This window comes from Columba livia, chromosome 2 (genome assembly GCF_036013475.1).
Source record: "Columba livia isolate bColLiv1 breed racing homer chromosome 2, bColLiv1.pat.W.v2, whole genome shotgun sequence".
NCBI classification, from domain to species: domain Eukaryota; kingdom Metazoa; phylum Chordata; class Aves; order Columbiformes; family Columbidae; genus Columba; species Columba livia.
Window position 1 is genome coordinate 23,143,799 of NC_088603.1, and position 20,973 is coordinate 23,164,771.

Here is a 20,973-nt window from a genome sequence, read left to right on the forward strand (position 1 = left end):
GAACCCCCTTCATTTTCAATTCTATCATTTGTATTTAAAATGCATAGTGAAAGAGCTGTTGTCTCCTTTTCACTAAAGCCGGGACTAAGTTAATTCACTCCTAAACTTCTAATCTCTTCTTCCCTTAGCTGACAAAAATACGTATATGGTTCACCAGTCCTTTGGTCACCTTCCTCCCACAGGTTTCTGACATGGCCTTCCCCCCTTCCCTGCAGATGCAGCTTTGACCCTCAGCTTGACGTGCTCTCTCATTTCCATTGCTGCCCCCGTGCTGTGCACGGAGAATGGGTGTGCTCAGGGTCCAACCTGAAAGCAGCAGGACCGTGACTGTTTTTACTTCCATGGGTAAAGGCTGCAGGAAATGGCAAAATCCTAAGGGTGATGGGTTTGGCTTTTGGTTATTTCAAACATAATGGGAGATAGCAGGACAAGGGAGAGACACAAGTACACCAAGATACTCTCTGAGACAATGAGTTCTGGAAATCATAAGACTCAGAATAACAGTAAGTAAACCATCAGAACCATTTATAAGCATAAGTACACGGAGAAAACCAAGCAGTTTCCACATATTAACATTGTAGAATTTAGTAGTTGTGTGTCGCATGAAACAGCTTGGTAGCGAACTCTATGAGCTTGAAGACATTCATAATGAGCTTGAGTTTAGTGACAGAAGGAAAAAAAATAATGTTGCAATGTGCATCATGTTAATTGTGGTGGGAGGGACACAGTTTCACACCAGCTAATTCAAAGCTGGGCCCTGGGGAGCTAAGAAACTAGTTGCATTTGCTGGCACAGCTGTAACTGTCTAAGAGATTACTGAGCCGTGATGGGATGTGTGTGGTGATCAGATGCAGCAGACCAGTCAGTTGAGAAAAATTATATCAATAATTGCCTTGGTATTTTGTTTTTGACTAGGTAGATAAAATTAAAATATTGCAAAAATGATTTCCAGTAAGGACTGGTGGCATAATATGGTGAGATGAATACCTGAAATGTTTTAAAAGGCAAGCTTAGATAGAGCCTGGAAAGTTATACTTTACAGAGGGTCCAGGATTGGAATATAATTCTTTGTAAATTACCAACAACTGTGAATTATTTTTAAGCTGCTGTATAATTGCATTTGAAAACAAAAACAATAACAACGAGAGGAAAAGGCAAAACACACACACACAAAAACTCAAAAATGAAACAAAAAACACAAACAAACAAACAAAACCCCCTGAGCTTTAACTTTGAAAATGGTGAGTGTACAGTTCTTATGAAGAATCAATGAATCAAACCAATGTAGCATTGTCTGAGTCAGCAGGTTTATTTGACACCAAACCAACCATTCCTCAATTTAGATTAAGGAAAGAGGTTGAAGTAGGAAGGTGGAAGTGGACGGGGAGGGACTTGTCAATGAGATTGGGTAAAACTGATGAATAAGACTGTGACAGTAAGCATGTTTAGGATAAAAAAAGTTTAGAAAGATAAACTGGGATAAACGTGCAAAATAGAGATGGGAAGAAAGAGGAAGACAAAAAAAGGAAAGTGCTCTTTAGAAGTATGGGTGAGAGGTAACAGTAAGCAGGTTTTAAAAGGTAAAGGAAAGGACAAGGTTTCTGAGGAAAACGTTGTAATATCTAATCATAAAACTGATGCACTTAATATTAAAGGTTGAAGTGAGAAAAAATTGAAGCAGAAAGATAAATGAGATTTTGGTAATGCGGGCAGTAGCTGAAACCATGAGAATGAGTGATGTGTCCTGGGTGAGAGGAGGTCTGAGAGCAGAGCTGACAGGCAGATGGGAGGAAGGGGAGCCACAGAAAGACACAGTTGACTGGACAACTTATGTGAAATTCCGTTTTTAAAATCTTGCTAAGATTATGGCTTCTGAGAGCAACGTTTGCCAGTCCTGTATTGATTTATAAAGTGGTTTCTTTTTTTGTTCCCTTTTTTTTTTTTTCCAAAAGACTAAAATCTGTACATAACTACTTCATGACAGCTGAAGGCCATTAAGCTAGACTCTTGCATTTTATTTTTGCTGATGCAACAGAACAGAAGGAACTGTCATCAGGAGGCCCAGGGCAGCACAGGCCCCCACGAGCTCCCCGGGCAGAGCTGTGCCTGGCTGGGTGTTGGTATCTCCATCCGCTTCAGAAGGGCTGCACGGCTGCGGTGGCACGGGGACACAGCCGAGAGCAACGCTGGGACCCCGTGGTGAGGAGCTCGCAGCTACACGGCTTAGAGTGTATTTCACCAAGGTGACTGAATAGAGAGTGGAGGCTTTTAAATTTATTCATTAAGAGCTTTAGGGAAGATAGTGGTTTTAGCAAGGCGTTACACTTTAAAAGACTTCTGGTTTGCTGGTATGCTTTTGCCATGGTTTAAGCCTGACATATTTTCGGTTGGATCATAAGAGGTTTGTGGCAGTTCAGACAATCATGTAAGTAGTACCCAGCAGTGTTTAAATCAAGCCTTTTCCTTAGAAAGGTTAAAGTTCTCTTAGCTCGTATCCGAATGATAGAGTCATCCTTTAAGCTAAATGGAGCCATAAATAACAGAAAATGGAAAATAAGGAATTTTTTTTGAGCCAAATATCAACTTCCTCTTAATTATAGTTTCTGTCAACCTTGTAACAACTTTAAGTATGAATATTGTCGTATTTTCGTATTTTATTCAGAATTTCATGTTGTTTTTCCTACTAAGTCCATAACTCTCATAGTCAGGGGCTCATCTGGGACTCTCAGGTATTTGTTGTTTGTTCTAAATTCAGCTTTCAGAAATGCAGGAAAAAGCTGGAAAACATAGCTACCTTAGAGATAGTCACAAAATATGCTAAATAATTCTATTTGGGGATGAGAGGAGGTGAGGTGCCTGGTTTTTAATTGGACATTTAGGATTAGTGATGCTGCAAATCTGAAATTAATGCAGTAAAGGGTAAGGAAAATAAGTCTTTGGGTGTGTGCACTTGGTGCGTTATACATGGCGCTGTGGTTTTGGGTGTGCAAAAACTGATTCGTAAGACCAGGACATGCTTAACTTCTCAGCATTAAGCAAGACTGAAGTTTTATATGTTTGTATGAGAACTGGCGTAAGAACTAGCAGAGGCTAAAAAGAGTCATAACTACAGTTCTGGTTTAGAGCATCTGTGGTCAGATACTGAGACCTTGATTTGTCTGTCAGTGTTCTAATTTTTTATTATCTTTATGTTTCATCTTTTAGTTAAATGAAATCACTTCAGCCAAATGCTAGTGGGTTCTCGCTCATTTTTTGTTAGTAAGCTGCCCACAAGGCTCTATGACTTCTCTGGCCTGTCCTCTGCTCTTATAAAATGTCCTAGTTTATAAAATAATTATTTGATCATATCCTCATGTGTGGATTTTAGCAACTCTCCATGTTTTACAGGGAGGCTTCCAGCAGCTGCACACATAAATATATTATGTACTAACTTAGTTGCTGCAAACTGAGGTGTCTGTGCCTGGCCTGCCAAGACATGTATTATCACTGGGAAATATCCAGGTACCAGGACTGGCATTTCTACATTACACCGGTGGACTAATGTCTGGAAGACTCTTTCCTTGTATGCTTCCACCAAATGTTTTTCCAGCCAAAGTATGGCTTGCTCCAAAAAAGTGACAGGTTTGTGTACAGCATTTCTGAACTTGCATTTTCCCCTCTGGGGAATGCTGAACAGCAGTATATGGAGCTTTTAATAAAAACAAACAAACAAAAAAACCCACCCAAACCCAAAACAAAACACACACACACACACAAAAAACCCAAACCAACAAAACCAACCAAAAAACCCAAACCAAAACCAACCAAACAAAAAGCAACAAAACAACAACAAAACCAAAACAAGCAAACAAACAAACAAAAACAAACAAAAAAACCCAAAACAAAACTAAGAAGAAAAAAAAGAAACAAAACCAAAACCAAACACTTCTGTCCTAGACACCTTAGAGTCCTTGGGCTCAGTCTCCATTTCTTCTTCCAAGATAAATTGAGTATCATTCAGCTAGTTCTTTCAGTCTTCAGGGAAATACAAACACCATGTCTCAGCTATTCTAGGAGGCTTTGCACAAACAGTGTCAACAGAGCAAACTAGTTTTTGATGTAGGCAGCTGCCCGGGGCAGCAATCTACAGGAGCTGCCATTCATCCCAATAAGGGACAGATTTTTCTTCACAGCTCACCTGCCAGTGGGGTTAAGCAGAGCTCACTGCTCCCAGAAGTGGAATTCCGTTTTTGTAGCTACACAGTTCCTGTGAAGGGAAGGGCCGTGGTGGGAGGGACAGTGGCCACTCTGAAGGAGAGTCTGCGATCTGCTGGTAGCAGTGGTCACTACTCTCGCCTCTCGCCCAGAGCCACTTTCCCCTTCCATTGCTCTCAGCCCTGAGCCTCCACTTCACCTTCACGTGTTGTCTCCCTCAGCAGGAGCAGGGGCTACTCTTATTGCTAAGAGGGAGAAGGTATCTGGGATGAACAAGAGCGGGGATCTGCTCATCTTCGGCCCAGATCATGCTGGACAGAGAGGCACAAGCTCACAGATGCTGGTATCTCCCATAGCTCCCAAAAGCTCCACAGACCCCATTCAGCATTTCCTTCATCCTTCCTTCTCTTGTCCCAAAGCGCACTGATTCCTTGGTCACCCTTTTCATCCTGATTCAGACCTACTGCTGTCTCCCAGTCCTTTCTCAGCTGCTGGAGCCCAGCCTCCTAAAAGCCTTGCTTTGAGTACAAGACACCCTACTATCGTCTCCTCTGCAACATTGAGGCAATGCTAACAGACACTTTTTTTCTTTTCTTTAATCTCAGCCTAGTCCTGTTCTGGTAGCTCCCACAAGATAGATGTTATTTAGTTTAATATAGAAGTAGAACAGTGAAACCTATTTTGGGGTCTCACATTTATTGCAGCCTTGAGCTGGTCCACATCCTGTTGTCTGCCAAGGGGTTTAGTGTGCAGGCAGGTATGGGGATGTATTTCACATGTAACTGTTCCACACTGACTTCCCTATGTAAACAAGTACTTCGGTCTTGCTTAGGCAAACATTTCTTTACCGTATGAGCACGTATAGGCACTGGTTGACTTCCACATTAATAGCACAGCATGTGTATATCAATATTGGAATGATCTGAGATATTCAGGGTAAAACATATTTATGCCAAAGATAGCATTATGTTTTGGTATCCACACTCAGCATGGCTACAACTAAAACAAGAGTTGTACTCCAACACTGCTGGATTTCCAGTGAGGATAGGAAGTTATTGTTGTCCTGGCCATAAAACTTCGCTTTTCTCTTTGAAAGATCTAGAAGTAAATAGCATCTATAGTTTTTGTGTGAAATGTTGAATACCGCATAATCAGTAGCTGGCTCAGCTTACCAGGAACATTGCAAAATAATCTTCAGGGCTTTGTACTCTGACATTCACTTCTTTTTTGGATTTAGTTTTGTGTGATCTTCCATATGTAAAGTAACTTGTGCACTGCTAAACAAGGACTCTGCTAGAAATGAAAAAAGTACTTCAAAGCCATTCTCAAATGCACAGACTGGTACTACCAACCAGAAAAGCTAGATAACAGCTTGCTATAGATACGTCTTTATTACAAATATTTGCACCTCTTGGTTCACTGAATTCATTTGCTATATAGAAAACATTTAACTGTTAATCCATTATAGATTTGTCACTGGCACTGAGCACTGTTTTCATAATTTACATTAGTGTATGTAAAAATCATACTGCAAGAAAAACTGTACTAGAAGTTGCGAGAGAGAATAGAGAAAAACTAATTAGTGTAAATTTTTGTTTAAGCATATGCAGCAGACCATTCAAAAGTGTTTGTGAAACTACTCGTCATAGAAATTGCAAATTTTAACTGTAAGCCTAACCTCAAAGTAAGCCATATACTCTTCAAGGCACTCTTTGAACATAGCTATCTACTAATGATTGGTACAGAGAGGCTCATTAATAGCTAATCATGGTGTAAGTATATTAGTCTGCATTACTTGAATAGTCAGCTATTTGGAAATTTTTTTGCACAATTTAAAATGTAATTTACATTGTTTGTACAATTTTAAAATGTACAATGTGTAGCCTCAGTGTGGACTGGACAAATAGGAAATGCTGTACAAGGGAAAAATTTCCTTTCCCACCTTGGGTAGGAATAGGTCCAGCCATATGGCTCCCATTGCTCCTTGAGAGCTAAGGTTCATTACTTCTGAACAGAAATCATAGACCACAGAAGGGTTGAGGTTAGAAGGCACCTCTGGAGGTCATCTGGTCCAACCCCCCTGCTCAAGCAGGGCCACCTAGAGCCAGTTGCCCAGGACTGTGTCCAGGTGGCTTTTGAATATCTCCAAGGATGGAGACTCCACAACCTCCCTGGGCAGCCTGTGCCAGTGCTTGGTCACCCTCACAGTGAAAAAGTGCTGCCTGATGTTCAGAGGGAACCTCCACGGTGTGCCCATGGCCTCTGGTCCTGTTCCTGGGCACCACTGGGGTAAGCCTGGCTTCATCCTTTTCGCGCTCGCCCCTCAGGTATTTATGTACATTAATAAGATTGCTCTGAGCCTTCTCCAGGCTGAACAATTCCAGCTCCCTCAGCCTTCTCTCATACAAGAGATGCTCCAGTCCCTTCACCATCTTCATGACCCTTTGTTGGACTCTCTCCAGTATGTCTGTGTCTCTCTTGCACTGGGGAGCCCAGAACTGGACACAGCACCACAGGTCCACACCACAGCACCACACCTCATCAGTGCTGAGTAGAGGGGCAGGGTCACCTCCCTCAGCTTCCCAGTAACACTTTGTCACATGCAGCCCAGGGTACCATTAGCTGCCTTTGCAAGGGCACACTGCTGCCTCGTGTATGACCAGAGTTAGAGCTGAGCTCATACTAGAGCCTGACTTAGGTCATGTTATTGCATTAACATTATTTACTGACATCTTTCCCGTGGTGTTTACTCAGGCTGACATGAACTACCGCATGTGTCACAGAGTGTTCATCCAGGAATCGATGGCATTACCAATATGTCAATGTTAGATACTTCAGTGAAAGAAGCGAGAAAAGATCATTTCAGGAGTATTTGGAGGAACAGCTCGGTTTCATGACATGAATGGGTGCATTTCTGAGAGTGCTGCCATATAATTAGATATATAAATATAGGTTTTTCAGGAAGGAGGCAAGCCCTGTGTGCCCCGTATAGTTTGTAAGTGTCTCTGGGCTGCAATAAAGAAGACTAATGCAGGGAGTGTGTGGTATTATATATAGTTTGTATTTCCAAAATCTCTGTAGCCTATTTTGGATCAGGTATCCACACCTCAGGTAGGTCAAAATATTTATGGGAACATGATGAAAAAATATGGTTTTCTTTTCATCCTCTGCCATGTTATTATTAGATGGGATATTGTAATATCAATATCTAGATAGTAGCTTATGGGCAATTTGAGAATAAGGAATTTGTGAAAAACCACTTCTGGAAAAACTTTGATCTTTTCTTCACGTTCAACTGGCTTTTGTGAACTGGTAAATGTCTTCTGATGACATCTCTTATTCCTGGAATCCAGATAGGTGAGCTGTATTTCCCATGCTAAATAAAACCGAGAAGCTGTAAGACCACCACCCTGATGAAGCTGAATTCATAACTTTAAGGTAGCTTGCTCAAGTTAAGGAGCAAAACACAACATAAGAAGGCCAAAACTGTCTGTAATTCAAATGAGTTGTGGTAGTTGCCAATGGCAGTCACAGGAGGGAGGAAACTGCTGCAGTGAAGGCAACAACAAACAGTTAACCTTTCATATGCCTGTAGCTTGTAACCTTTCATATGCCTGTATGCAGCATGAATTAGGAAACATCCTTTGCTTGAACTGTAAATCCAATGCAAAATGGTTCAAGTGAGCAAATGCAGCCAAAACTGAATCTTGAAACAGACTTTTTGTTTACTGGTGATAAAACAAAATTTTCTCATTTTGTAGAAGATGATTAGGGAAGGGCCCATGTCAATGGCTTTCTGCTTTCTTAAATGTAAATTCTAGCCAAAACTCAGTGCAATATCCTAATTCTCAGTGCAATATCTCATTTCTTTTCCAGCCCCAACCATTACATGTTATGCACTGATGTTGCAAGGACTGTGGGATCTCTTTTCTGTGAAAATAATACAGCTATATTCAGGAAAATGTCTGTTCCTTTTTGTAACAAATTACTCTAGCTCTCTAGCTTTCCTTATGGACAGATTTTAATTTTTTTTAAGTTTCTAGCTATGAGTTCATCTTATTGATGCTAATTTAAATCCATGGCCATCCAGAAAAAGGGAAGTGGGATCTCAAAAGAAAAAAAAAAGAGTATATAATGTGTGATTATTTACCATGTGGCCAACCTTCATTCTTTGGGACAGAGTTGCTTCACAGTAACTAACAGTTCCTAAACCTTTATCAGTTTTGTTATAAATCCACTGGGCTCTTCAGACCACGCTTGGCACATTATAACTACTTAGACATGACATGAGTTTATGCTATTGAAATATTCGTTTTATGACAAGCAGGAGTGAGATCAGTTGATCTGTATTTGCTCTTTGGGCCTCCCCTGTAAACTTAATTGTCTTTTTGCTCTTATAGGACTGTGCTTTACAAATCCTCCAAATTCTCAGGATAAAAAGATAAACTTGCAGAATCTACACTGTATTTATAAACTCTCAGAAAATGTATTTGAACAACTTAACAGGAAAACCAGAGTGAAATATATTGTGATCAATCAGAGCATCTCTAAAAAGGAATTGGAAAATGTAATATTAAAGCATTGCACAGTTTTAACATGTCTAGGGTGCAAGAATTTAATAAAAATCATAAAAGAAACAACCTGTAGCTTGTAGCTACCCTGGTTAAATACGTAACAAAGTAAGCAACTGTACTGCTTTCTAAATATATATAACACATTGAATTTTTATGGCACACTTTATTTTAAAATAGCCATTAAAAATAAAACCTGAAGCTTTAAGACACCTCTGTGAAGGATTACACGTGTGGGTATACAAACTTCAGTCTCACAGGCAAACCGCAGCACTGGCAGCGCTTCGGAGTGGGTCGATCTGCTCTGCGTGAACCTGCTTTAGCGGGTGGGTCAGACCGGATGATCTCCAGAGGTCCCGTCCAACTCCAACCATTCTGTGGTTGTGTAGGATTCGGTGGGAAGCCTGCGAACTGGTGGCAGCGGCTCTGCTGTGTAGGGCCGGCTATGGTCGGTGTCCGCAGCAGCAGCGGCCGCGCTGGCGGGGCCGTGCGGGGCTGTTCCCCTGCCCCGCCCCGGGAGACACAGCGCTCGGCGGAGCCGGGGAAGGGCGAAGAGAGTGCGGTGGCTTTGTGCTCTGTCTCGCTGGCCCGGAGAAAAAGTGCAGCAAGAGATGCCCTTACGGATGGTGCGAAGCGCACCAGTGAGGGAAACCCGCGGGGTGACCGTCCCGCCTTCGCTGCAGCTCCCTCCGCGCTGCCTGCCCGTGCCCTGCGGGTGCAGCGGTGGGGGACACCGCGCCGGTGGGGGACACCGCGCCGGTGGGGGACACCGCGCCGGTGGGGGACACCGCGCCGGTGGGGGACACCGCGCCGGTGGGGGACACCGCGCCGGTGGGGGACACCGCGCCGGTGGCCCCGGGTGGAGCCCTCCCGGGGCAGCGTGAGCGCAGCCTCCAGCGCCAGCATCTCAACCCCCAAGTTTGCCTTTCTTGTGCCGTTTGCAATAGCACTTTTTAAAAAGTTTGTATAAAAAACAGTAGATAAATGCATTTTCTGTTCCTTGGTTGCATTTAAAAAACAGAAACTCTTCGACTACAACACCAGCAGCAGGGGACCAGGCCGGGGGGCTCCGCGGCAGCTGGGCTGCGGAGAACCCTGTGACTCGACACGTCTCAGCCGTGCCATTATGAGGCACCACGTCCGTCTCCCGCCTCGTCCCTCCCGCTGGGCTGCGGCTGAAGGCGAGCGAGCCGCCGCGGCGGGAGCCGGTACCACCGAGGAGGCCATTTTGCAGCGGCCGTGGGGGGCAGAGCGAGGGCGCGGCGGGCGCGGCCGGGCGGGTCCCGGCCCCCCGCGGCAGGTAAGCGCGGCAGCACCTGGTGGGGGGCACGCGCCTGCTGCCGGCCGGTGTCACGGGGCGCCGAGTCTCGGCGGGACCGCCCGGCGGGACCCGCTGCCCGCCCGGAGCCGCACCCCCTCGCCCCGCGGCGGGCGGGGAGGGCAGCGCCGGGCGCGGCCGGCAGGGGGCGCTGTCCCGCCGGGCCCGCCGCGCGGGGCAGAGGCTGCCGCAAAGGGTTAAGGAGCGGGCGGCGGAGCCTGGCTGCCCCTGCCGGGGGACTGGGGAAAATTACAAGAGGGAGGAAAAATAAGGCATAAAACCAGACAGGTAGCCGGGGGTGCGGAGTACTGCTGCATCTCCTGCCCCCACCTCCGCTGCCCGCCCGGGGGGACAGCGCGGGACGCGGAGGCCGGGGCGCAGCAGCGGGACGACAATGCAGCAGGCGGAGAAAGCAGGAGGGGCAGCGCACGGCAACATGGAGGGAGGCGCGGAGCGGGCCAGCCCCTGATGCGGCTCTTTCTCCTCCTCCTCCTCCGGGCAGCGGCTCCGGCGGCGATTCCCTCCCTGGCGGCGGCTGGCGGCGGCGGGTGGAAATGAGCAGGTCGGCGGCGCTTCTCCTCTGCTTGCTCGGCTGCAACGTGTGGAAGGCGGTGACCAAAACCTTAGGGGCGCCCGAGGCGGCTCAAGGTCGGTGCGGGAAGGGTGGCGGGACCGGCCCGCTTTGTGCGGTGGCCCCCGGGGCGGCGGGCGGCTGCATTGTGCGGGCGGCGGCGAACTCGGGGGGAGGCCGTGCGGGGGGGTCGGCGATGCGAGACCCCTCCCGGCTTCCACCGCCCGCCGGGTGCGGGGCGCCGCGGGGGCGCCGCCCGCTGCAGAACCCCCCATGCCCGGGGCGGTGGAGGCAGCCCCGCGGCGGAGGCGGGTGCACGCCTGGGGCTGGGGAGCTTTTGTTAACGGAAGGGGCAGGGGCTGCCGGTGGCCTCATTGTGCTGCCCCCTCCCTCCTTCCCTCAGCGCCGCCGGAGCTGTTGCATTGCGTCCTTCTCCCCCGCTCCCATCCCCTCCCTGCCGTGCCCGCCGCAGGGCCCGATGCGGCGGTGAGAGGCGGGCTGAGGGTACCGGCGGCCGCAGGCGCTGCCCCCGGCCGTGCGGGGCCGCTGGGCTCCGGGTTCGCCTCCCGGGCTGGCAGTGCGGCTCGGCCCGCCGCCCCGGGACGTTTCCGGGCCTCGGCCGGGCCTTTTGTTCGGCGTGGTGGGCTGCCCTCTGGCCGGGCGGGGGCCTGTCTCGGCGGCCGGGGACAGATACTTCCCCGGCCGGGCAGGGTCGCCCTCCCCTCTGCCCTCGCTCGGGCGGGAGCAGAGCCGCCGCGGGGCAGCGCCTGAGCCCCCCGGGAGGCCGCGGCGGCTCCCGCGGCACCTGGGGCAGCCCCGGGGCCGGGCCGCGGTCCTGCCGTGGCTGCTCCGCCCCGATCCTCGCAGGTGCTGCGGTGAGGTGTCCCCGAGGTGCACCTGCCCTCCTGCCCTCAGCCCGTGTGGAAACCGGGCCGGGGGGGACGCTCCCCCGTGCCTTGCTCGCCCTTGCTTTTGGTGGCAGGAGAGCAGCCCATCACAGACCCTGCGGTAACATCATGCCTGCCAGGACCACAGCTATGTTAGGAAGCAGAAGACTTGTCTACCTAAGGGGGTGAAACATGCTGGGAGGAAACGCATCCTCCCGCTGGTCAGTGTCAGCGTGGTGGCTGGTGTGGTCAAGTGGCTGAGCGTGTAGTCTGGGACGAGCCGCCCGCTGGCTCGGGCTTTGTGGCAGCGGGTGGGCAGCGTCGCTCCCGCTGCGGCGGGTGAAGTACACCCAGCGAAGAGTGCGCTGTGTCCTGCTTCCTCTCAGCTCTCCTGCCTTGCGTGTCAGTGAGAATCAGTAAGCGATGCTTGCCACAAGAAAGAAAACATGAAAAGTAACCATTTTTGGACTCTCATGCTTGTGTTTGCAGTATACTAAGTAAGATCTAGGTAGGCCTGTGCTCTCATACACAGTATTCAAAAGGTATTGGTATCTTCCAGCAAAACCTACCACACTGAGCAGTTCAATGTCAAATGTAATGTGAGATTCTGCCTTTTTTTTAAAGGACAAAACAATAGCAGTTCTGGAATTAGAAGTATCAAACTTTAACTCAAGTGTCAGTAAACTCAGGACTATACGGAGTTTATTGATAAGCATGCCAGAAAACCAGAACTGTATTCATCCCTTGAAGCTAGCGCTTCATATACGAGGGTACTATCAAAATCTTTCGTAATTTCTGTATCATATGGAAAATATCTTTCCTATATGTGATCAAAATGGTGAGGTATTGGCAAAATTAGTGCCTTTCTACTGCCCTGTCGATCTCATATTCTATCATCAAGCTCAATTCATGGTATCTGGAGAGACTTGTCTCTATAGCTGCTGCATCCACATCAAGCGTGGTAGCTGATTATTTAAGTAATAGCAGCTATGTCAGTAAGTAGAGAACATTTCTGTCTGAATGGAATGGTCTAATTTTATCTTACATTTAAGAACATTTGAGTTTTCATAGAAGGCATCATTTTGCAAAGTCTAATTACCAAGCCCTATCTTTACTCTTTGGATGTGTACGTTGGTAAGTGGACATGCAGAGCTAATCTCACATTGAAGTGTATTCTGCACACTGGTTACCAGCTACTTAGTGTCTTTTTTTGAAAGTTTATTTGATTCCAGCTTGTAGCCTTGAATAAGTTCCTAATCATCAGGTGTGAATGTCTTCTGGGGAAAGAGTTGTAGTACCAGGCACATGCGTTGTTTGTATACTGAGCACAGTAAGTGCTAAATGGTTATAAAACCTAAACCAACTGTTTTTCCCTCCTGCCCTTTTAGCACCATGGTGATAGTTGTAGCTACAGGTGAAGGGCCATTGCCAAAGTTCAGGGATGTTTGCAAGTGACTGGCTTTGTCCTTGTGACAGGAAGGAGACTACTGAAGAACCAAGGGACTGGAATAAAGGTGGAGGTGAGAAAACCAGAGGATGACATCTGGGAGTAATGGCTTCAGCTGCAATACATACTACGGACAGGTTACAAGAGACTAGGGTGGAGAGCCCTCCTCATACTGGGACGTGTTAGATGAGACTCAGTTAAGATGTTCCATGCCTGTGCTAGCAGAGCAAAGAAATAGGTTTTGGATTTGGAGCTATTTGAAGGTGTGATTTGTAGTCAGTGTTCTGCTTAAGGAAGGGATGAGGAGTGATGCTTTGCATTGAGCATTTTTCTCTTGCTGCTCTCAGCCGTATGTCCAGACAGTCCCAACTTCCAGTTCTGCTTGGCCAGACTGATTACGTAATTCGTGAATATGGAAAGTACTGGTAATTAAGCTCCGCATTTAGCACCCTATTTAGAAAATCGGATGACTTTGGCATGCTGTTACCTTATTTGATCCATTATGCAGGTCTGTTACGGCCTCTGAAGGTCACAGAGGTACCCTGTAAGCTTCAATAACTTATTTTCTTCAATATGGTAAAATCCACATAGCTAAGTTGTTTATTTTTGTCAGTGTTGATGCTTAGAGCCCCAGCAGTGATGTTAGAAGCCCATGAAGGTGCGTTTTAGGTTTGGTAATGCTGCATGTCTGACTTCTCTCAAATACTTAAAACCTGGCAAGCATTTGAGATGAGGACTGAACTATGGTTGTGGTTTGTTTTGGTTTTTAATTGTTCTGTCAGCTATTCCAGAACTTATCTTAAATGCTGAAATGAAATTTATAGAAATGTAATTAAAACAAACAGAAAAAAACAAACCAAGCCTTAAGGTGCGTTCCCTTTGGGAACTGGTGATTTGTTTGACGAGAACAGACAAAGTACACGGTGAGTTCTTTTCAGATGAACGGATCACTTATAAACTTAGGGAACCTTGGCAAATAGGAATTTAAGAGGCATATGAAGAGGTAGCACTAACCCAGGGAGAATCTAAGCAAAATCAGTGTAATTTGAGAAGGGGTTTAATTTCTTTTTTGCCTGTAAACTTTGCTTCATGGTGGAACATTATGATGCTTCATTCGTAGATGCTGAGGGACTTCTAAGGGAAATCATAGAATATTGTGTTGTAGTGCAGAAATCCAGTATGACTTCCATCTGCTGCACTGGGTATTGGTTTTAATTCATGTCTTCGTTGGTCTTCGTATTTCATTAGCTGTTCAAAACTAAGAAGTTTTAAATAATAAAAAAACATTTGAGCAATAAATAGCACCCAGTTCAAGGACTAGTCTGCTAGTAGATGAATATGCACAGGATACCCCATCTTCATAATCCTAGAGTGAGATCGCGGAGATACTTTTTTTTTTTCCCTAGTATGATGGTGACTGAAAGTTCAGCTGTGGCTGTTGAGTCAGAATCTGTGGTATCTCCTCCCTGGCTGTGCAGAGAGGGCAGGAGGGCTGGTGCTTGAGTGCTGCTGGTTGGAGTTGCCTGCCTGCACACAGCCATTGCAGTGCTTGACTTTGTGAAAGCTAATTTCACAACCATTTCAGCTGGACGTTTAGCAAAAGCTGGTTTTCTGGACAGCACACTAACAGCTGTGCGGAAACCCTCAAGTTCTTGGCTTTTTCTTTTTTTTTTTAATAAGCCAGTTATCCCAAGCTTGCAGTTCTACCCACAATGATAAAGTTTAGATGGTGCAGAAATAGTGTCTTTCTCTCTTTCATCTTGCACTGCCATACTATCTCTTCTCAATCAGTTGCAAATTGCTAATGTCCTCCAAATGTGAACATTTGTTTCACTGAGACCACAAATGGACTCATAAGAGTAGAAGCTAAATTACTCTAAAGTAGTGCAAAAGAGTTTTGGTTTAGAGAAGGAGCAAATTGTTTACTTAGTACTAGATAGCATTGTAAAATCTTAATGAGGAGGAGATATTAATTTTATCGGTGATCAGATCCAGGTAAGAACTAGATGTTTGGGGTTTTTTCCATGTTTACTTTAACAAAACTACTAATACCTGCAAATACCCAGTAGCTGATTTCTCCCAGTCAGAAGCAGGGCCAAATGAGCAAGTTACCTAGGTGAGCTGAGGGTTTAAAACTTTGCTCTTTTTTTGCTAAACATTTGTGTTCACTCTTTCGGCTTGTAATATCTTGCAGCAAGTGAGTCAACTTAACCTAAATAACGTGTGTATGCACTTGTCAAGTGGCAGCATATTCATAGGCTGGCTCTATCCCTGTGGTCGTTTGTCTGTATGTGTCTTGACACTGTGTTAATTGCCGTGTGTTACCTAACACAAAGGTTAAAAAAACTTTCTCCCTCCCCCCCTCTCTTTTGTCTTTTTTCTTTAAACCTCAGGCTGACACCTCTTGCTGCTTGAGACTAGAAACTGGTTCATGGAAGTTTTAGGAACGGCTCCTTTCTGTGCCAACTTCTGACCAAGTGAATGGTTTCAAATAGCAGTCCCCCCTCTACAGGAGAGGTTTCTCGTAGCAATGAAATGCAATTTTACCATATGCCTGTTAATTTAACAGAAGCCTGGGTGTATGTATTTGTGTGCTGGAGAGGAAGGAAAAATGTGCTTTTAGGTTTGTTGGAAAACTTAAGAAATCTCCTGTGGCTTTGATGCATGGAGGAGCAAAAATGTCACTGCCTCCTGTTAGTACAAACTCCAAATGAGGTTTTTACTCTTGTTTCTGTGGGCAGTGAGTAGCCACAGCCCTGATGCCTGAGGAAAACTGAGAGGAGAGTACATGGCAACATACTGTGATACTGTGAAGTCAATGCATAGGTTGTGTCAGTATAGGTGTGCGTAGTACCTGGCAGCTTGGTGGTTCAGTTTTAATGGCATTTCTTAACAAGCTGCTTGAAGTTTGGCTGTTGGATAGGAGTATGGGTGGGAGTTAGGCTGCTTTTCCACATATCTTTAGTTGCTCTAGTACGTTTGATCAATACAGTTGTGTACCTTGATTTATAATTTAGGGAGATTGTTGTTTTTTCTAGTGAGCCAAAGCCAAACTAAACAATCTCTCCAAAATACCTGCAACTTGAAATTAAATGTACCCTGACAGTATTTCTGTTACCTCATACACTGATTACCTTGAGCAAACTGCATTTTTTGTAGGATTAATTTCCCTTTACTCCAGTATATATCAGTTCCGCCTTTAGATACGAAGAAAGGCAACTTCTGAGAGAGCTACTCTGTCGATGTTCTGCCTCTCCCATGGGTCTCAGTGGTTTTACCACTTATCTGTCAGAGAGCATAAATAAGGGAGGCAAGAACCCTGTCTAAGGGGTTGTATTTACTAGAACAAATTAGTTTAAGAATACTAAATATAATACATACTAATAATATACACTAAAGCATTTTGTTTTGGGAAATACCAAAGAGAACTGAGTGCCTTTTTTTTTTTTTTTTTTTTTTTTCTTCTTCAGAAATTCCAGAAACATTTTCCTGTAAGCTGGTTTACATTAAGTTTTCAGCTGATGTAATATCTGGCTTGTTGTGCATGGATAATAAGCATTATACACATGCTTTTTACAAACACCATCTTTAGTTCTTTTGGTAACTGGAAAGATACGTGTACATTTGTTAATGCAGCCGTAAGAATGTAAGCATACTGTAATTTCTTGTTGCTTTTAATAAATGCATTGAATCTTTCACTTTAAAATATTAAGACAGAATCATATTTGACATAATGGCAAGTCTGAGCCATTCAAAGTAGTATTTAAGTATATTTCAACATAGAGCTACATTTTCATTTTGTGTTTAATGCCCATGTTCTGGCTCAGATACACCCACGTCACTTTCTTGCTACCTTGAAGAGCAACAAATCTTGAAACGGTCTGGAGGAAAAAAATCATTTATGTATTGTATAGTCTAAATCTAGCTCCCTCACTGGCCACTTAGGGGCCTGGGTATATTTAAACAGAGTATGTTTTGAATAGACGCAGTCTCTGCGCAGGCAGGGCACAAAAGTGCCTGGAAATCCAGCACTGAAGCTATCTTTTGATTGCTCCTACTCTTAGCTTTTGCAGTTGTTCGAGCTGTCCCTGCCCGTGCCACACCATGAAGACACACCAGGGAGTGACATGCTGTCTTGGTCCATTATCTGCGCACCGGGAGCTGGAGCCTCCTTGTCCCTGTCAGTAGGGACCTGCACCACGGAAGGCTCTGCTGTGCTGCTGTAATGCTTGTTTTTCAGATGGGGAGGCGAGAGCACGTAGCAGCAGAGCCGACCCCTTATAAGCCTTGCAGGACTTGGGGTGTCTTTTGCAGGGGCCACTCTCAACCTCTGGGCTCTGAGGAGGCACAGCCGCAGTTAGCAGGGAGGAAATGGGGCGCAGGGGAAACCGAGGGGAAGGAAGTAGCAGCATCCTTTTGGCTTGGGGACAGCAAAGGAGCTGAATCCAATCAGGTGCAAGAAGCTTCCAGTTTTCTTAAGTTGTAGCTGCGAGAGTGCTGAGAACTACTGTACTGTGTGGTAGGTGCGAGTAACACAACAGTAATGTTTAACAGTAAAGGGGAGCTTACCTTGACAGTAAATGCTGAGATAAATAGGAGGTAGAGGTATAAAGTACTTCTACTTTGTTAAAGCAAATGGAGGCCTTTCTTCTTCGTGCGGTCATCAACAGGGGTGATAGCAGTGTTTGTCATAACTGTGATTGTCATAACTAAAAAAATGGTGCCTTTCATCCTTTATAGGCAAGGGTGTATACTAATACAGCAACAAGTATTTCTCAAATGATGTTGTGAGACTTGCTTGATAATGAAACAACAACAAATTAAGGTAAATGCATTATTTGGACTGCTGCTGGGAGGAAATTAATATTTCAGCAGTTCTGTGCAGCCCTCTTGCTCTCCACCATACTGTGAACGGTCATGCAAAGTGGAAGGTTAAGATCCAGACATCTCATCTCTCAGTCTGTACTTGATACGTGAATGCAAGACTTCTCATGTGAGAAGGGTAGGAGGCATCTCACCAAAATCGGGTGTCTGCAGTCTGCAAGTGTCTGCATCTTAGCTAGTCATCCACGGTCCTTTTACAGACCTGAAGATCTAATCTTTTCAGCTAATGGAGCTGAGTGTCATTCCCGTCACCTGGAATAAGCACATTTGATCAGCAAGAACTGCGCTGTGTGCATCTCTGCCGACTGTCATGGCAGCCTGGACAATGCTGTCTGTATTCCCATTTAGTCAGACAAATCCTCTCTCAGATGCTGTAACTGGAAGATTCATCAGTGCAGTGTTGCCCTCTGGCTCAGCCTTAGAGCTACTGAATATATACCACATAATAAGCTATGTGAAGGAACACACACTCTTGAATTACCTGACTCTTGAATTACCTGACTGGGTTATCTTGTGTTTCTCAAGACTCAAGAGTTATTGTCTGTTTACATTTCTGAACCATTTGTCTTTGTAGCATTGTCCTTATGAGTCTAAGTGTTTCACTCCCACGAGTAAATAAACAGAAAGAAAGGTTTAGAAACAAATCAGGAGACTTGCAGAGTTGTTTGGGCTTGTCTGCATGTTTTTTTCCATGTTTTTAATTAGCTTTGTATTCCCAAGAGTTGATTTATTCTGGATTAAGCTGCATTGTTACTCTCACCTTTGCCTGTTTTCTCTTGCTGGCATTCATGTAGCAATGTGGTAAACCAGATTGAGGAAGTTATCCAAATGAAAACTCCTATATGCACCAGTTCAGTCTTTACCTGGGTCACTTCACTGGTTGGACTCATCAGGAATTAAACAAGTGCTGTTGCTGATGAAGAGGAAGGGGCTGAGAGGAGCTGATAATGGAAAACAAGGACTTAATGGCAGCAGTACCAGTTGATGCAGGATTAAATTGTTCATAGAACTACAACATAATATGTAGGGCACAATATTTAGCAAGTTAGCTGTTTTAAAAGTTACTGCTCAAAGGAGACGGCTATTGTCTGAAAATGTAATGCCACCTCACTGCTCAAAGAGAAAGCATAAAGAATTTATTGAAAACTAATTTGCCTACAGTAGATGGAAAAACTGCATTAAAGCAGTGAATACTGTCAGAATTGGACCTAGGTGCTAGCAGATGATTCGAGATGCTTCCAGCTGTGACAGTCTGTCTTCATCAGGACCAGTTTCTGTCTGTGCCTCAGATACTCCAGTTTGTACCCTGCCTGGTAGTTCAAACAGAGCTTCATCCACACTTTCAGCACAAGTGAAAAGGAGCGCTCAGGCGTGTTTCTCCTGGTTGTAGAGTGACAATGGGTTAGTACCTGAGACATGTTTCTTTGCTCTCTGGATGTCCCAAGTGGCTTGAGAGGAAGTGATGCACTTTGGCCTGTATAAAAGCTGAAGGAAAGTGTAGGGCAGTGCTGGGCATGTGGCACAGCATTCTGGTACAGTAACTTTCGTCAGCTAGCTGTGAATGTACGATTTGGCATAATTAGCGCACGCCGCAGCCTGACGGTGTCTGGCCACTCCTCTCTGACCCCTCTGTCAGCCGGAGCGATTCCTGCTTTCCTCCGGATAATTGCCTTGTTTTCCTTAGTTACTGCACTTCTGCATTGAGGTCTCCTAGATAGGGTGTCTGCTGAGAGATAAGTTTTCACTGCTTATCTCACCCTTCCTCCTTCTGTCCCTGTGTTGGCCCTCTCATATCTTGAAAGGCTTGGAGTGCTTTTGCTGCAAACCGGCATGGAAATCTGCTAGGGAGTGTTCATGGCTGTTTCTATTTGAGTTGGGCAAACACTGCTAGGGCAATAAATGGGTCCGGGAGCTCTGGAGACGGGACTGATGGTCTGCAGGGGGTGAGGCGGGTGGGAACACGCTGGTGGGCAGTGGGGCGGTAGACTTGTCCAGGCACTGCATTGTGTTTGCAGGATGGGTGGCACCAGCTCAAGATGGGAGCAACAGTTGCTCTCTCTGCTTCCCTCCGAATTGTGCTCCTGGCAACTTCGGAAACCTGCTGAGTAGCATGCTGACCTGGACAATTATTACAGTAGTTAAAAAAACTACTTGTGGTAATAATGTTGACAGACACAGTGAAGCACAGCAATATACTTGCTCTTTTAGCTTTACTGCTAGTACCCGGAGTATTCTTGCAACTCAGCTTATTTCAGCGTGTGGTGTTGCAGTCAAGGTCCTGGCAAATAATTTAAGTTTGAGCCAGTCTCTAGGTTCATGATGTATGATTTACAGGAGCCAGGGACACAGATGTTTGAAATGAGAGCTGTATTTCTGTTGTGTTGCAGGGTGCCTGTGTGGGAGGACTGTTACTTTTTCCCCTGCTATTAAAACTTCAATATGAAGAAGCTCGTTTTCTTCAAAAGTTAAAATTTCTTTTGTTCTTACAGGATAATTAATTCATCCTTTGCTATACTGCTAGTTAAAACGTTTTAGAGGGAACTATGGCATTACACTTAGTCGATGTAAATATTTTTGTTAGAAGTGTACATGAAGATAAAAGACACTTGTTTCGAGCAGCCTGAAGCAGTAGGAGCAAGAACTTCTAATGGGATGAATTTCAAGTTATTGCTGCAAGCTATTGAGTTGTAACTGCAGCAGGCTTTGGAATATTAAACTAGTAAAAGTACTTTAAATTCAGTTGTTGAAGGAAGAAAACCTCATTTACTAGAAATCATGTTGAAAACTATTAGTTTTTCTAGACATTTGATCAGATAAAAACTTCCTTCTTTAGATCAGATACGAATAGGTATCTGCTCTGTGAAGCTTTACCTCAGCGAAAACTACTTGGCAGTTTTTAGCGATGTTCAAAATCTTGCTGAAGATCTTGTTTTAATTAGTAATTTTACCTGTGAGTATGTAGGTAATCTTTCATTAACTTTGGTTTTTTTAAGCATGATTCAGTATCGTTGCCAAAAAGCTGAGTGAGCCCTCTCAGCAGATGTTGTCATTAGTACGGGGATCGAAGCAGTGCTGTGTCACTAACTGACTATCTGCAGAGG

General features: G+C 45.2%; 1 protein-coding gene across 3 annotated transcripts in view; it reads left to right on the plus strand.

Annotated features, from left to right (window-relative positions):
* Positions 1-10,268: 10,268 nt before the first annotated feature.
* The window catches only part of FAM171A1 (family with sequence similarity 171 member A1), a 90,695-nt gene continuing 79,990 nt past the window's right edge, over positions 10,269-20,973 (plus strand). For 2 of the 3 annotated variants that reach the window (XM_065050953.1, XM_065050950.1), the window contains exon 1: positions 10,270-10,731. Coding sequence is in view for 2 of the 3 variants with exons in the window: in XM_065050950.1 (XP_064907022.1) it covers positions 10,638-10,731 (94 nt within the window). In the remaining variant the exon portion in view is untranslated. Of the gene's footprint in view, positions 10,732-20,973 lie in introns of all 3 variants that reach the window. The other variant, XM_065050952.1, reaches the window with a different exon arrangement.